The sequence below is a fragment of the Pleurodeles waltl genome, chromosome 2_2 (assembly GCF_031143425.1).
Source record: "Pleurodeles waltl isolate 20211129_DDA chromosome 2_2, aPleWal1.hap1.20221129, whole genome shotgun sequence".
Lineage (NCBI taxonomy): Eukaryota > Metazoa > Chordata > Amphibia > Caudata > Salamandridae > Pleurodeles > Pleurodeles waltl.
The window spans coordinates 711,787,062-711,805,248 of record NC_090439.1 but is presented as its reverse complement, the minus strand read 5'-3'; the positions used below and the strand labels follow the sequence as shown (position 1 = coordinate 711,805,248).

The 18,187-nt window shown below is 42.2% G+C and overlaps 1 protein-coding gene across 3 annotated transcripts in view; it reads right to left on the bottom strand.

Moving 5' to 3' along the window:
* ADHFE1 (alcohol dehydrogenase iron containing 1) overlaps positions 1 to 14,619 on the bottom strand; it is a 300,399-nt gene extending 285,780 nt beyond the window's left edge. The window contains exon 1 of one of the 3 annotated variants that reach the window (XM_069220269.1): positions 14,456 to 14,619. In XM_069220269.1, coding sequence (XP_069076370.1) covers positions 14,456 to 14,511 — 56 coding nt within the window. In that variant the 5' untranslated portion in view covers positions 14,512 to 14,619. Of the gene's footprint in view, positions 1 to 14,379 lie in introns of all 3 variants that reach the window. The other 2 variants (XM_069220270.1, XM_069220271.1) reach the window with 2 other exon arrangements.
* Positions 14,620 to 18,187: the final 3,568 nt, after the last annotated feature.

The window sequence follows — 18,187 nt, the reverse complement described above, 5'->3', positions numbered from 1 at the left end:
TCAACACTCTGATGGACTTCCCTGCTTAAGGCGATAGAACATGGACAATGGCCCACTACTGCAGGGGCACTCGCCAGTTCTACGCCTTTCTGAACTCAGTGAGGCTTCTTTGTCTATACTCTCTGGGGCCACTGATCTGGCCCATGGGGAACCCTTCTCATCACCTGAGGACCCCATCTGTACAGCTCCTAACTTTAATTTGCTTACAGATGCATCCCAGTATGCAGACAGTATCATCATGGCCAACAAAGTGATGTGGCCTATTCCATTCCTTGGGTCTGACTTCTGTCCCCAACCCAGGAAAAACTCTGCCCACAAGGACAGAAACCAACAGATGCCACTGACAGCTGTCAGTGTTATGAGCCAGGCCCCTGACCATCCACTGCTAGGTGGAGACCCTGAGGGGGGCCGTTGGCTGAGCTTCTCCTCCAACTGGGGGGCTGGTAGGGAGCTCCCAAGGGATTCCTGTAGCATCCCAGAATGGGGGTAGTAACCCCAGGGGTCTTGCACCCCTTCTCCTCTCTCACCAGGCCAGGGGTGGGTCCCTGATACTGGTCCCTCAGCCCAGGGTCTGTACTCTGAGGCTGAACAGAGGACAGGGGTGAGTCCTTCCTCCCCGTGCCTCCCCATCGGGGCTTACATACCCTCCTCTGGGGAGTGGTACTGCCAGACATCTGAACTGTTAGGGCACCCTTGGGGGTTGGCCCTCTCAGCTCTCCTGACACTAAGGGAAACTCATTCCCCAGAATGCAGTCAATGGGCAGCTGGGGACTAACTATGACCCGCCTCTGGGTCACCTCCCACCCCACTCTAGGGACACCCGGGCCATGGGGCGGAAGAAATCTTCCCCAATGGCTGGAGTCACTCTACACACCTGTCCGGTGTACTGCTCTGGTGACACTAGTCTCTCCACAATCATGGTAAGACTAGCCCCTGTGTCTCTCAAAGCGGTGACTGGGATCCCATTCACTCCCACCTGGTGGAAGTGACGACTCCCACCCTCAGGGATCACCAGTTTACCCTCTGAGTCCACCTCCCAACTAAAGGAGATGAAGGCATGGTCTACGACCTGCCCCTGGGGACTACATTCCCCTAAGGCCACATGGGCCACCCCGGTAGAGGTCCCAATATTGGGTGAGTTCTTTGGACAGACAGAGTCCCCCTTCCTGTGTCCTATCTGGGAACACTCAAAGCAGCGGGGTTGGGAATGGGATGCTTTGGGCCACTGCCCACCAGAACCCCCACCCTGTTTCTCAGATGAGGTATGGGAACCCTTCCTTCCCCCCTTACTCTGGGACTCGTCTGGGTCATTTCTAACCTCCCCCTCACTTTGTTGGGGGGAACCGGAACTACCCTTCTCGGGGTCACTCCCAGATACCTTTTTGGACACTCTGGTGCTTGCCCAGAGGTCCGCCTCCTCAGCAAGCTTCCTGGGATCAGTCAGCTTACTATCCATTAAGTGCTGGCGCAACTCTGTAAAAGTAGTATTAAGCATATGCTCTCTCAGAATCAAGTCATATAAACCTTTATAATCAGCTACTTTGTTGCCCCGCACCCATCCATTCAGTGCCTTACTGGAGAAGTCAAAGAAATCTACCCATGTTTGTGTGGTTTGTTTGGTGCTGTCCCTGAACCTCTGACGGTATCCCTCAGGGGTCAGCCCAAACTTGGCAAGTAAAGTGGCTTTCTGAAGTGGGTATGTGTTTTGATCAGGTTGATACAATGTGAGGAGTGTATCCCTCCCCAATGGCGGTACATAACCCCACATAGCTACCCCCCATTGCCCTTCAGGAACCTCATGAGCCCTTAGTGCAACTTCATAAGCAGCTAACCATTTATCTATGTCATCTCCCACCACAAAACTGGGCACCACATTTTTGGGTATACGAACCTTCTTTTCTCCAGCAGGTCCTGTCAGTATGCTGCCACCATTATTGCTGGATTCAGACTGTCTTGCCTTGATCTCCAGCTCCTTGAGACTCAGTTCATGAGCCAACAATAGTTTCTTTTCAGCCAAAGCTATTTCAGCTTCCACCTGTTTGGCTGCTCTTTCAGCTTCCGCTTGTTTGGCTGCCCTTTCAGCTTCTGCTTGAATCTGTTTGGCTGTTCTTTCAGCTTCAATCTGTTTGGCTTCTCTCTCTGCCCTTCTCTCCTCCTGTTGAGTCTCAATTTTCAGTTTTGCCATTTGCAATTGCAACTCCCTTTCCTCTCTCCTTTCCTCTGCGGTCAGGCTTTGCATAGAGACACTGCTCCCTGGTCTGGAAGGGGGCACAATTGCAGTGGTAACACCATCCACAGATAGTGAAAATTCCTCTGAGGTGCCATTTTCTGGCTCCTCTTCCTCATCATCCTCTAAATGGGCTTCTGCCCAGGCCCTCAGCGCCACTTGAAAGTCCTCCTTTCTGGAGGCCCCTTGGGTGGGTACCTTCAATGCCCTGCAGAATCCTCTTAGTTGCTTGACCGTATATGTATCCAACTGGACTAGGTCAAAGACCCCTGTCTGAGACCCAGTCAGAGACATGTTGAGTGAGGAATTAGTTTTTGAAAATTGTCAGAAAAAAAAAAACGGATTTGCAAAAAGAGATAAAAACCAAGTTGACCTTCAACTGTGGGTAGGTAGTGAAATACTTAGCTACTGTATGTCACTGCACAAATACAAGTCCTATCCTCACCGCTGATCACCAATGTTAGAAATGGGGTTTTTGGTTGGCAGTCAGGTTGCCCTCTGTCCAAGCAAGAACCCTCACTCTAGTCAGGGTAAGTCACACACAATCCAAAATCAGCCTGTGCTCACCCTCCGGTAGCTTGGCACGAGCAGTCAGGCTTAACTTAGAAGGCAATGTGTAAAGCATTTGTGCAATAAATCATACAACACCATAGCATAACACCACAAAAATACACCACACAGTGTTTAGAAAAATATATAATATTTATCAGGGTATCTTCAGGTCAAAACGATCAAAGTTGCAATACGAATTTGTAAAGATATCACTGAAAAGTGATAGAGAGTGTCTTAAGTCTTTAGAAAGTAAACAAAGTCTCTTTCAAACACAAAGTACCTGGTTTCTGGTGGAAAATCTCCTCAGAGGGCCACAGGAGAAGAGGTGCGTGGAAAACTGGTGTGTGCGTCGATTTCTCCTCAGCACACACGGACTTGCGTCGTTATTTTCCACGCGGGGAGTCGGGCGTCGTCTTCCGGCGCGCGGACAGTCTCTTACTGTGGTTTGCGGGGAGTACCAGATGTCCCGGGTCTGTGCGTGGATTTTCCTGCTTGTCTTCCAGCTGCGCGTCGTTCGGCGGGGCTGCGTGCAGGCCTCACAGTAGTGTAAAAACGAATTTAGGAGTTTTACACTACCAGGACATATAACTACACAGGTACATGTCCTGCCTTTTACCTACACAGCACCCTGCTCTAGGGGTTACCTAGGGCGCACCTTTAGGGTGACTTATATGTAGAAAAAGGGGAGTTCTAGGCTTGGCAAGTACTTTTAAATGCCAAGTCAAGGTGGCAGTGAAACTGCAGACACAGGCCTTGCAATGGCAGGCCTGAGACAAGGAAAAGGGGCTACTTAAGTGGGTGGCACAACCAGTGCTGCTGGCCCACTAGTAGCATTTAATTTACCAGCCCTATGCACATAAAGTGCACCTTACTAGGGACTTATAAGTAAATTAATAGTCCAATCAGGTATGATTCAAGGTTACCATGTTTTAAGGGAGAGAGCATATGCACTTTAGCACTGGTTAGCAGTGGTAAAGTGCGCAGAGTCTAAAAACCAGCAAAAAATGAGGTCAGAAAAAGAAAAGGAGGAAGGCAAAAAGTTTGGGGATGACCCTGTCAAAAAGCCAGGTCCAACAGTGGTGGATCACAGGAAGGAGCAGAAATGCAGATGGCACCAGGAAAAGGAAATGGAGACAAGCAACTTCCAAGCCCAGGTCCCTACAAGTTAAGATTTGTGGCAGAGTCCACAGCAGAAGGTAGAAGGAAAAGAACATTTTGATTCAAATGAAAATAGCACTATCAAAATATATGATGTATCCCAAGGGCCCTCTCTCAGCACTGGAACTAATGCCCCCAAAGCAAAGACAAACCACAGGGACTAATACTACCGTGAGGAGCAGGAGCGACCCACTTGTGTGAGAGCCAGCACATTCGAATGAGTGAACATGGACCAAGAAAGAGACTGAGACAGAGACCAGAACTATTAGGCCAGCCACAAAACTTCAAAAATAACTGCACCGGTAAAGCAGACAAGCCACACGGGAGAAGGTTGCGTTAGTGACAAACCCTCAGGGTAACATTATTGCCAATGGTTTAAAAACCTCATTGGCAAGTCAAGCATATTGATAAACATGTAATGCCACCAGTGAACACAGCAGGGGATGCAAATGGTAAATGGAAAAACTGAGACACAATGCCACAGTCCAGAGTTTCATGAGACACACCAATGTTCCTGAAGACAATAGGATACATCAGAAGAGCACTCCTCAGCAGAAATCCATGAATTTCTCTGCAGGAGCTGGCTACAGGAGAAGATAGTCGAAATCCGAATTTTCCATGCAGTGGACGCAGTTCATGAATCAGCAAAACAATTATTCAGCATCTCAAACAGTGGACCAATCAGGCAGACACCCACAATTGGCACATCCAACTCCACTCCGCAGTAACCATTACCTAATCCAACATCAGCAAACAAACTAGGACCCAGCCATCTGGTAACCATTGAAAAGAACATTCAATGACCTAAAGAAGACCAAACATTACACGTACCACACTCAGTAGGAAACACAGATGCCCTGAACCTCTAGGGTGCATGTGAGGACAGGTTATCACCACAAAATATGGGAGGCACAGCAAAGAATAACCAGTGTGACTGCCATTGACTCACGGAACAATGCACAGCTGAAGTCTCCATTACATACAGTTACCAAAAGGGGCATTGAAAAATAGCAGGAAATGGAACCCAAAGTACCAAAGTCAGAAGGAAGAATGATGGAATACCTCTTGCAGGGACATGAAATTGTGATCTGCAGACCATTGATAAAACCAAAAAGGAGCACTGAGCCATCCTTGAGCCGTCCTTGAAACAGTGAGGAAGGAAGAATGACAGTGAGGAAGAATGAGATAACCTGTCACTCAAAAGTACACCCATAGCTACATGCTTAACACATAGATGATACAGGTTTCCTAGCAGAACCTATGAAATGCCACTCAGGCATGCGCTCCACATACGAGCCACAAACCGAACGAACACGTCCATGATTAGTATACATTTGGACATACAGCTGGAATTAGACACGTTGAACATGTACTCAGTAGGCAGAGTAAGCAAATAATCTGACAAGACACTAGGTAAGGCATAGGTCAGATCAAAAGCAAGAGCTGAACAATGATATACATTTGCCTTGCGGATTTGTATACCCCCCAACTGACACCAACAGGCAACAGGCATAGGCAAAGCCAATTGGTATGTTTTGGACTTCAATACATATATTTAAAAAGCCTACAGAGAAATAACAAAACAAAACAAATGATTGCTTTCTATATATCCAGCATCTAGAAGATAAAAAAATTAATGTGTCATTATTCAGCATACTTTTGAGATGGAATGTAGCCTTGCATGAATTACAATGCAAGTGGTACATAGGAGAGGTCCTGATGCGCCAAATATTAAGCAGCATGAGGAGAGAGGGACATACCCCTGTGGGGCTAGGAAAAAGCCTACTCTATGTCTATTAACAAGAATTGGCAACAAGAGAACTTGCAGACAGCTACGCTGTTAAGCCATACCTAAAAGCAAAAGGGCCAGACAACATGATCTACCAAGGTGGAAAGGAGACAAGCCTCCACTTGTTTCCAGTGCGCCCGGTCTTGTATATTTGTATCTGCTCTACAGTCTACTATGGTATGACAGTATGCCATCTCCTGAAAGCCACTCAAGTATGTGCTCAATACATAAATCAACCCTGGGAAGTCAGTGATGTTGGAAGGGATATTTGACAACTGGTCCTCGATGCACCTTCCAGAAATTAATTTTGAAATTTTCCCTGTAGTTTACCATAACTGAGATCATCAAAACTGAGATCTCTCCACCAGGGAAGAGATCTTCCTATGGTAAAGCATGAGGAACGCCTCCCCATACGGAGCTCTCTGTCCTGACTGAAGAGTCTCCTTATGGTAAAGTATTGGGAAAAGTAAAAAAAATATATAATTTTTTTTATATTATATATTATTGTAAATTAATTGCATACAATTGTTTTAAGTATAGAACAAAATGCTACAGCATTAATAACTTATTTTACGCTTAATATTCAATTATTCGCATATACCAAATTAAAATATGCTGAAGTTCAAATTAAAACTTGAAGTATAAAATGTATATGTTGTATTATGTAGTAATAGTTATTTAAAGTGATGTTTATAGTTGACTAAAAGTAATCGAATTATATTTTAATAAAACTTGACGTTCAATAATTTTTAAATTTAAAAGAACCCATTAATATATGCTAAAGTGAAATAAAGTGTCTCATTTTTAAATGTTTTTTGTACATTCATTTAAAAAATATATGTTAAACTATTTTAATAATTCAATGTTATTCCCCAAGCGATCTAGTTTGCATTTCTGCCTCCATTACAGTATATGGGACAGTGATGCAGTACCTCTGAATGACCATGTGTGGCGCTGGACTTAATCCATCTCTAAGTTGGAGTTTTCACTACTGTTTTGGGTCCTTTTTGGCAGTAGTAATTATATAGAAAGCAGTTTATTAATACGATATGGTTTAATCTTTTGTGGGTGGGTGCATGTCTCTCTACACCCTTCCCTGGCCCTCCCTTAACCACCCCCCTCCCTACACCCTTCTTCTTTAGTTGTAAATATTCCCCTTTTTCCAGCCACTTTCCCCATCGCTCCGACATTTAATACTTAAATGTTTACCTGTGTGAGGAGACTCTGCAGTCGAGGTGGAGATCTCACAGAAAAAGATAGGGCAGGCAGAGGTGGAGGTATAGGCCTCTGCATGTAGTTTGTGAACAGCATTTTGTAGTATATTTGTAGCACCACTGCAGAACTACAAAACATACCAAAAGGTAAGTTTTACACCAATTATTTACCTTGGGAGTTAGAAGGGACAGTGTTAATAAAGGTTTGAGGGTTAAAGGGGATTATTTATTCAAAATGTTTTTTATTATTATTGAATCCTTCCACAGGAATGATAAAGACTGCACCAAAATATGTTGTGTGCTTTATATAAAAATAGAATTCCTGTATTATAGAATAATGTACCATAAACAAACGATTAAATGTTTTGAGGAAAGAGGGAAAACAAAACAATATTTGTGGCAAATCATACGTTGACTAGTTTGAAAGTCCCAATTTGGTGCAGCCCCTGTCATTCCTATGGAAAGATTCAATAATAACAAAAAAACTCTTTTTGAATAAAAAATTCTCTTCAGTGCTCAAACTTGCCTTAATATATTCTAATCTGTTGAGTTTGTAAGGTGCTTTCCATCTTCAAGGCTATTGAGCGTGTCCTTGTTTGGGTCTTCCTTCCAAGCTGGGTTATTTAATAAAATCACGTTCCTGTGCTTTCATGCAAATTAAAATCGTTGGTAGTGAATAAGATTTTCAATAGGATCTGATGAAGGTACATACTTTTCTTTCTTAAGAACACTGTCTGTTTTGTAAAACATTGGAATCCCTTTTACATCAGTGTGTGCTCCAAGTCGGAAAGCTCCTCCAAATCAATCTCTCCCGTTCATTGTTTTCGTGACTCCTTTTTTTCACAATAAAATCTGCATGATCTGCAAGACCTTCACTGCTGTACTTCTTGCTGGGCCAACCAGAGCTTCAACTTTAGCACATCCTACTTCCTCTGACCATGGCTATACAGTTTTCTTTCACCCCCTTTTCCCTTAGAGGAAATCAGAAACACCTCTTACCTACTAACTATCAATCACTGTGACCTGCTCCATCAAGTTGCAGAAACAGTAGCCCCAGTGATGCTGGGACTATGCAACATTTCACAGACTGATTTCTTGGACCCAGCCTGCTGGAAGCAGGCAACAGTGATCTTATTGCTTGAGAACCACCCCAGGGACAATTATCACTTGATGTCATTACTAGCCTTGCCTATAAAGATTTTGGAAAAGGAACTCCATCTTCAGATCTCCTCCTGTGTTGAGGAAAATCAAATCCTTGACTTCAGCCAATTGTTTTTTTGGACTATGCACAGTAGAGAGACTACTCTTCTGCCGATTCCAGCTCTCTAACTCCAAGTGTGGACCAGGGAGCTGCACTGCTAAAGCCCTTTTGCATGTTTTCTGTAGCATTCAATACAGTCTTACATTCAGCTCTGCTCCAGGGCCTTAGCAATGTGGGGATTAAAATAATACCCTCACCTGGAATGTCTAATATCTAAATGGCCACTCCCAAGTGGTACATCTTCCTCCATACTGTCTTTAGAATCATAATTGGTGCAGGCTCCCAGCAAACTTCACTCCGCCCTATATTAGCTTTTCCTACCTGGCTGTTATTGTGTCAAAGATGAGAGCCAATTCTTTAAACATTAAACATAGACATACCAGAGATTTTCCTATTGGAGAATCCTGTACCTGTTTACCTCAACACCCCTCTTTAATTGAACAGTCAAATGAGTCAAATCTCAACAAGCTATTTCTTTCATCATCGTTTGCTTAAGAGAGTTGCTCCATTCCTCTCTGGAAATGCCAGACACACAGTACTCCAGGCTGTTGTTTTTTTCTTTAGTGGACTACTGCAACTCCCTCTATTTGGGTCTTCCCACATTCCTCTTAGTCAAACTCCAGAGAATTCAAACCACTGCAGATCATCTAGTTTTCAACCACTTCTGTTCGTACAAACCATTCAGTATCTCAGTACCTTGTATTGGTTTCCCATTACCAACCAGATCCCCTTTAAGACTCTTTACTTGGAAAAATCTGCCTTTTACCATACTGGCCCTGTCTGCCTCCAAACTTGCATGATTTACTGTTAGCTCAACAGATCTGTGATATCAACATCCGACAATCGTTTGACCATGTGTAGAATTCACAGGATCACTGCGGGAGGGTGCATTTTTCTTACCTTTCAGTGAACATTGGAACTCATCAGATCCTCAACTCTATGACATTTCAAAACACTCAGCTTTTTGTAACTCTTTGAAACCCCTTATATTTGACCTTGACCCTCATTGGGCCTGGGCATCTGACTTATTCTAACCTAGATGCTAGTTCAAGATACCATTCTGAGTAACTGCACACTTTATCAATGCTATGGTAAAACAACAAAGGATATAAGGATCAAGATAAGTGTTAATTCGTCACCCCGAAATGTCTAGCTCGACTAGGACTATGAACATGCAGGAAAGATGGCCTTAACGTCCTTTTCAGACTTGCTCCATTGAAAGGATGGCACATCACAGCCCTTAACAGTCCATACCAATATGTATCTGCTACTGCTATCTATTCACCATAGTTATGTTTCTATCTTTCTCCTTGGGTACTTAAACACTGTGAATGCGTAACAGAGTGCTACTGGAGTATTCTTCTAAATACTTTTACATACCTTTGTGAATTGGCTCAAAACATCCAGCTTCCTGTTAGGGAAGCAATAATTGCACATATTGGACTGTTCCCTGAACATTTCCATTTTGCTCCCAATTTAAAAAAGGCCTTGGGTCAATTCACAAAGCCATGCAAGAGTAAGTAAACCAATAGTACCAGGTTAAGATTTAGGCACTCATACCTTGGTGAATCAACCCATTTTTATTCATTTGTTTTCATTAAGGCAGATAAGGCATGTAACTGTAAACTGGTATTATAAGGAATCTCACAGTCTACCATTTTAGGCAAGTCTTTTGGTAAAGAGGTTCCCGCACTGGCAAACCATGGATGTAAAGGATTTGCACTGTGGTATTCCTTGTTAACATTTTATACTCCCTTTCCAACTGAAAATGTGTACATATTTAAAGATTCACTACTGTATCATCGATGGTTGCTCTGTGGGAAGACATGCTACATACAGTAAGCCTGAGAAGGTTGTGGTGAGGGCTGCAATTATGCGACAGGGGAGGACCAAATAACGTGACAGAGTTTTCTAAATCATGTGACAAGATAAGGCAAATTATGCAGTATAATGTGCTACAGGTTAAAGCAGTTTTACTTCACTATTTTGTCATTTTTACACAGAAACTCTACATGGGCAAAGGTTTCACTTCATTAATATCAAGTGCCTCCGTGTAACAAAAAGACTATTACTTAGCAGCAACACATGTCTTAGTAACTTTTGATTCCTTTGAAATGGAAACATTTTTTTGGTTTAAAATCTGCAAATTATGCAGACGATCATGGACTATGGGGAAAGAACAGAAAAAACATAATAATGCAGAAAACACCACAACTCCCGAACTGCATAGTTCCAGTTGTCCTGCTTATGGTGGTACGTCATCAATAAAGGTTAAGGACCTGATTGCTTCATTGGAAAGGTTTGTTAGATGCTATTCGTCTTATCTGTTTATTGTGAAAAAATACAACAGAGGCACTATGCCTGATTATTGTGAAAAGCATAGGGAAAAGGACTTTAATGGTGAATTACATCTAAACTGTATTAAAGCCTGTCACATGAAATCTCCCAAATTACCATAGTAAGCAAGAGTTGCGTTGATGGTTACCCTCTCAAACAAACCATGGTGGAAGAAGATTTGCACTGAAACAATCCTTGGTATGCCACTTTAAGAGGGATTGCATAGTCAATTGTGATTTTTTACTTCTGTGATTTTATGGCTATGCCCAGTGGCTGCCTGGTGGGAAACCTTATGCTGAACAGGCTTAAGAAATGTTTATTCAGGTGCCATTAGTATGATTGGTTTATCATCAAAATGTATTACAAAGGCAGAGGGGCTAGCATATTTGTTATGAGAAGCAAATGTTAAAGTAATAGCCCTTTAAGGAGTATTGTTATCAAATTGTGTAAACAAATGCACAATACCATTCCTAAATGGCCGAATGATTCTGTTTAATTTTTTCTTTACTTTTGTCTTGCAAATATATTGCGCACCATGTTGTCAGTATTTTTTTTCCTTTTTTCTAATTGTAATCTTTTATTTGACCTTGCATATGCATGCTGAATGTGGTGTGTGGTTTATTGTGGATGTGTGAGTAGGAGAATGCATGAATTTGTCAGTAGGTAGATAATTGGGTGCATTAGTAGGAGAGTGAGCACCTATATAGTGAGTTATTATGTGACTGAGCTCACCAATGACTGAAGAAGCACTTTCAGTTATAAACCAGACCTATTGGCATTGTGAGTGGGTGTTTATTCAGAGACTGCCAAACTCCACCACCTAAACATCTGGTTACTTGTTTGACTACTATCCAAACCTTAATCCATATCTGCCACCTATAACTCCCAACTATTCTCGCTAAAACATCCAAAGGACCCTGAACTTACAAAAAGGCATGCTCAATGCTCTATTAACAACCTTCAATACATAAATGAAACACCTATGTCCTCCTCTGGTTTCTAACTCAATTAACCAAAGAACACTATGTTAAATCAGTCACCATGTCAATACATTTATAGTTTCGCAAACACCCCAGGGGTATCACCATCTGGCAGCAGAATCATCATTAGCCACAACCTAGACCCCATCTACCACAGTATATGGCAATTTCTAACCAGGAATTGACATGGAAAGGAGCATCAAAAGAGAGTAGAAGGACCAGGCTTATATCTTCTATGGATGCTAGCCAAGCCCGCTCTCTTTGATCTTGAACAACTGCCCATTTTCAATCCTTATTTTTCAGATTTGTACAATAAAAAATATTTGTATTATTTCTGAAATCACTGGTAAGCAAGTAAGCTAAAACTGCCAGATCTGTAAAATCAATTAAAGAAATTGCAAGGGAACAGAGAAGACCAGGAGGAACATCACACCATTCTCTAACACATACAGGACAGGTAAAATGCAGGTAGTTAAACACACTAAAGAGAGAGAGTGAGAGGAAATAAAGGACTATTGCACACTTGCCGTAAACAAACATAAACATACAAGCAGCACAGTACACATGGAGGGAAAAGCCAAACTTCAAATAGAATTACCATACAGTTATATACTCATATGGGATGATGCAACCCGCCTACCTAGTGTTAACAGCAAGGAGTACTACTTTCATTGGTTGTACAGTCTCCTAGTTCTGAGTGCCCTAGTTTAGGTAAGGCTATTTCCCTTATGTCAAAATTTATGTTCTACCTTTGTTAAAGTCTCAGACCTATATTAAAAGTGTGTGGGAAAGCTAAAAATACTTTTTACAGGTGTCTCCCTACCACAAGATTACAATGAAGGGTAGAATAACGGACCCTGCTTCTCTTTTCTGTCAACATGTTTTGGAGCTTTGAATATTTCCTCTTGGGGGACGAGAACCTCCTCAGGACAATAGGCATTTCACAGTAAATATCATGAAAAATACAATGCTCATGGGCATGCTAAGCAAGTGCATTCATTATATCCTTTTTTCTTTGTACGCAGTGAAAACACCTTCATTCAGCCCTTGAAATAAATCTTCTATATAGTACATGTACATCTTGGGTAGAAAATAGCGCAACCTTCCCTCCTTCAGAAAGTAAATATCTGTGGGGCAGCAGCAGTGTAAGCTTTCCCCATCACAAAACGCACACAAATCAGGCACTAGCACTGCATGTTTTTCTTCCTCACATATTTGGCACAGGGTAGCAGAAGGAAAGCAGGCTCTGCACTATCACAGAAAGCAGCAGGTGCACCTTTCACTCTCAGCAGAATAGATCCAGCAGGGCACACCAGTACAAGCTTTCATCAGTCAGAGAACATGTACAGTCAAGGCATGAGTAACATGTTGGTTAGTGACAGATCTATGGAGCTGGTACTAAACCTCCTTAAGGGAATGTACAGATGGATGAGTGAGTGAATGTGCAAGTTTTTACACCATTCTCACTTAGGTGACAATCCACCTCAACATCATGAACGTCTCAAGTTTCCCACAGAGAAGTAGCCGTTAAATCACAGGCCATTGTTATCTAGAGGAGTCCAGACACACCCTAAGTAACTATGCTCTATACAGGCACCCAGGTGATAATCTATTTGAAAAGGTTTTGAACGCACATCACCAGGTGCTGTAAAGTCCCTGCTTTGATGATGCACCTGTGAAAAATGTTGAGGGCCACCATGGCGCAAGTAGTAGAGTTATTCAGGGAGGGTGGAGCTGAGAGAGCAGGATCTAACTTTCCTTGAATGGGAACCCGGTTCAGTGCATTTAGTGAGAGTCTATAAATAAAATATTTATGAAGACCAGCTCCTTGAAACAGTTCTACTCACAGCAATAGTGAATCAGTATTATTGAGCTCAAATGATTAGGGCCATTGCACACTGTCCTGTGTAAAACAATCTGAAACTGTAACCCCATTGTGTTAAGCACTATATAAATACTAGCCTATAATAGCACGTAGGTCATAAGTGCTTTGTTGTTACTGCGTTGTGCATTAAAAATAAGGTTACTGAAGAATAGCACTTGCCAGTCCTGGTTTTTCATCAATAATTAGATATATTTTGGGAGTTGCAGTCTTGGTTAATTTCATGAAACCAAATATGGCTTAACATCACTGAGAGAAATGATTAATGAAAGGAAGAACCAGGACTGGAACATGGCGACACTGATCGCATGAGGTCATCTGCGTAAATACACAAAATTTTAAAAAAAGGTTCCACATTGGTTTTATTATTTCAATGAGATGAGCCAATGATGAATATTTCTGGCAGATATCCCAAGGCCAGTGTCATCCTTTCACATGAGCAAAGGGATTGGGCTTGAATGGGAATGAATAGGATAATTTAAAACTAAATGGCTCTGATAACACGACCCATCGCAGTCAATAAACGAAGATTTGAAACACGACCCACTTAAATTGCAATAGAAAGTAATGTGTTTTAAGTGTGAAGTGGCTTAAACGACGAAACACTGTAACGGCTGATTCTCTGGATTGCCGAATTATAACTTGCATTTGTTACAATGTACAAAAAGAAATGAGTTTCCCGTACAGGAGAACCGTGGCGCGTGATTCAGTTTGTTGAGTACCTATCTCATACAATCACGGTCAGAGTGGCCGATGACTGTAAATTGAGATGGGGGGGAACGGGGATTTTGACAGAGTGCATTTTTCGTGGGGTTGTGGAAGGGACTGCTCCCTCTGCGTTTGTTAAGGGCAAAAAGCGAATTTAACGGAAGGAATTTCCTTTTGATGGAATGTTGACTCTGGACGCAGGGACTGTTTTATTGTAAAGGTAGCTGGCCTGTAGGAGCGCAAGAAAAATTTCCGGAAGTTCTCCCCTCACCTTACTTTGACCTTCCTACGCCAACCCTGCCCTTACTGTACCCAGCGCGTATAGCGTCCGCACAGAGGTCACTCACGAGGCGCGCTGCAAATCCTGGAGCAGCCTCGCCGCCCGGTGCCTCGCCGCCGCCATGGCTGCAGGGGATCTCTGACGGGACTTGCAGAGGAGGCCTCACAGGCACCGCGCCAAAGCTCAGCTCCGCCCCTCACTCCCACAGGAGGACGGCAGCTCCCATACAGGGCACTATCCCCGCGTCAGGCGGGAGACTCCCCGTGTTTTAAGCCAAACATGGCTTTATTTTTTTTGTATCATGCCAGAAATTACACCCGCTTCAATGGATGTCGTCGGGGAAATGTCTTATTATTTGTTTAAAGTCTTACACTTTCCTCTTAACTGTTGACATGTGCTCCTGGAAGTTGTTTTGACTATTGAAACACCGTGCTTAGCTCCTTAACTTAATTTGAAATTGTCACATATCATAACGGTCATTATTTTAAAATATTTTCTGATTTAGTTGGCAGTTCTTGCTCGTGCGGAAGCCTCCCTAGTAGATTATCAATATTCGTGTTCCATTGTTTTAGTCCTTGTGCATGAATTGCAAACACAGGGGTTTCACAGTCAAATCATTCCCAAGTCACCTTTGCGGGATTTAAATCAAAGGTTACTTATAATACATGGGCAGATGCAATCCCTGTATAAACGCCAGTCTCTAGCTTTCTTATTATAAGGGCTTTGTGACTTCTCTGGTCACCTGTAATTAAGTCAAGATGAAGCTGATCACCTGTAATATGCTGTATAAATTAGTCCTTGCCAAACATTATGAGGATGTTGTAAGTGACCAAGGAGTTTCTTGCATTAAATATCAAGCTGCTTTTTGATGTTTTTAATTTTGAACCAATTCTACTATCCTTATAATACATGGGATTCTGTAATCCCTATATTAAACTGTTTCTATTAATTGCTTCATATTTACTGACGTGACACACCCAATCACGGGCTACAAAGAAAAGACATCAGCAATTAATTGTAATAATAATAACTGTTGAGTTCTGACATCACAACGCCTGCTGCCAGCACCCGAGCAGAAAGGCATGTCCCGGTCAGGTCACCCAGCATAAGTAAAGCAGCTGTTTAAAAAACAAAACCTTACTTTTCTTTTTTCTGCTCTGTGTTTCTAGCTGTGCATTGATAAGAAGAAAGGCTATATTTATGGGAACATGTTTATTTTTTGCACTCCATAGGCAATTATAAAAAGGTTAGACTACTTCTGCATGCTTCTATTGTGCATTTAAACAAAACTAACATGTATTACACTTCTAATATCTGATTTCCAACAGATATTCAACACCTTTTCGGATGAGTTTAACTTTGCAGTAAAGATTCTATTTTTAATATTCATTTTGGACAACACACTGTCCTTCATATGAGAGAGCTGTGCAACAATGATTTAAGTGGCTTGTGAGAAGGGTGATGGTATGACTATGTATTATATGAAATAAAGTACTCCCTGGTGTGCATGACAAGGATGTTGCAAGTCACCTCGGAGTTCCATAACCTTCTAAAGGAGCTCAGGCTTCAGCCTCATTCTTCTATATGCCCAATGGAATTCCTCTGTGAATTTCAATATCCTTATAATGCATGCTATGGGGTACATTATAGCATATATATTGAACAGTGGGGGTTCTTTATTGTCTATATTATAGTTGACCTGTGACTTCATAATGCCTGATGCCAGAGACAGCAGCTAAGGTGATTGACCTGTAGACCTGAAAAAGGCATACATATGACCGTTATTAAAGAAAACAAACCTAGACCCGCAGGACCCCAACAACTACAGACCAATCACAAATTGACCTTTCCTGGGCAAACTGACAGAAAGACCAGCATATGCCCAGATGTCACAATTCATTGAACACAATTCTATACTTTCAGACTTCCAAACTGGAGTCTGCCCAGGAAGAGGCACTGTATCGGCACTCAAAGCAACCTGGGATGATCTTAAAAACACAGTCGACCGAAATGGAGTTGCTGCACTACTTCTCTTGGACCTCTCGGGCTGCCTTTGATACGGCTGATCATGACACCCTAATTCAAAGACTCCACGAAGCCCGCATACAAGGGACTGCTCTTGACTGGATTACTTCCTATCTTCAAAAAAGATCTAATAGCATCTACTCGCCCCCCTTCTCGTCCAAGCCCTATCTCACAAAAGCAGGGGTCCCCCAAGGATCAATCATCTCACCTTTTCTTTTCAACATCTACATTTTATCATTACCAGAACTGATCAACGATTTTCATCTCACATGCTACGACTATGCAGATGACACACAAATACTACTTAAATTAGAATGCCTAAAAAACATTGAAAACTCAGAAATCTTCAGTTGCCTCAGAGCCGTTGATCAGTGGATGACCTGGAGCCATCTCAAACTAAATACCTCCAAAACAGAAATACTCATATGTGGTGACTGGAAAAGTTATGACGCACTGTGCGTCTGGCCTGACGATCTCGGACCACCTCCTCAATTATCCAAGGAAGCTAAAAACCTTGGAATCACCATGGACTCCAAGTTAACTATGAATGCCCAAGTGAACAAATTAGCACGAACAACCTTAATCACCTTGAAGGCTCTACGACGCATCTTCCCCCAGCTCGGATTTCCACACAAGGTGCAAGCTACTATCTCGCTTGTACTATCCAAACTGGATTATGCCAATGGCCTCTACCATGGATCATCTCTATCTATTATAAAAAAACTACAACGTATTCAGAACTCCGCAGTCAGGCTATTATTACATGTAAAGCCACAAGCCCACATCTCTCCTGCCTTGAGAGCACTACACTGGTTACCCGTTGCCAGAAGATGCACTTTCAAGCTGCTTTGGATCACCCACAAAGCTATACATGGAACAGGACCGCTTTTTATCAGAAACAAAATAACCAAATACATTCAACAAAGAAACCTCAGCTCAAGATTTGCACCCCGCCTTAGAACACCACCATACAAGAAAAAGACTACAGGTGGTACTTCCTTCTCCGTTCAAGCAGTCAAACTATGTAATTCATTACCCCCAACTATAAGAGCCACAGATAACTTTCTTGTCTTCAGAAAACTACTCAAGAGTTGTCTCTTTCCTTCATAACCACCATATTCAAACAATTATGGACTGCATATGCCTATGTTGATAAATATGTTTTCTGATTATGGGCCTGAGTACAACTTTAGAGGACGGTGTTAATCCGTCCCAAATGTGACGGATATACCACCTACCGTATTACGAGTTCCATAGGATATAATGGACTTGTAATACGGTAGGTGGTATATCCGTCACATTTGGGACGGATTAACACCGTCCTCCAAAGTTGTAATCAGGCCCTATGTGTATATTTCTAGTTATGTATAGTTCTTTAGAAAATATGTATCGCTACTATGTAATAACAATAAACTACACACACACTCTTTAAACCTGTTTAAGTATATTTACCCCTGGTTCTAAATATGTATTGTATGTACATATATGTGTGTGTATTCATGTGTATGTATGTGTGTGTGTGTGTGTGTGTGTGTGTGTGTGTGTGTGTATATATATATATATGTGTATGTTGTTCTGTGCTTGGCATGTTCGTAGGTCACTGCATGGCTCCTGGGTGGGTTGTTATACTAGATATCTATGAATCCCTGCTCTCATCTTATATCACACTTATCTACCCATCATCATATGTCATGTCCCTCTCAATCTGTCCTCCATTCCCACTCTGACTCATCCCAAATATATTCTACTACTTTCATCTCCTAAATATCTTTGC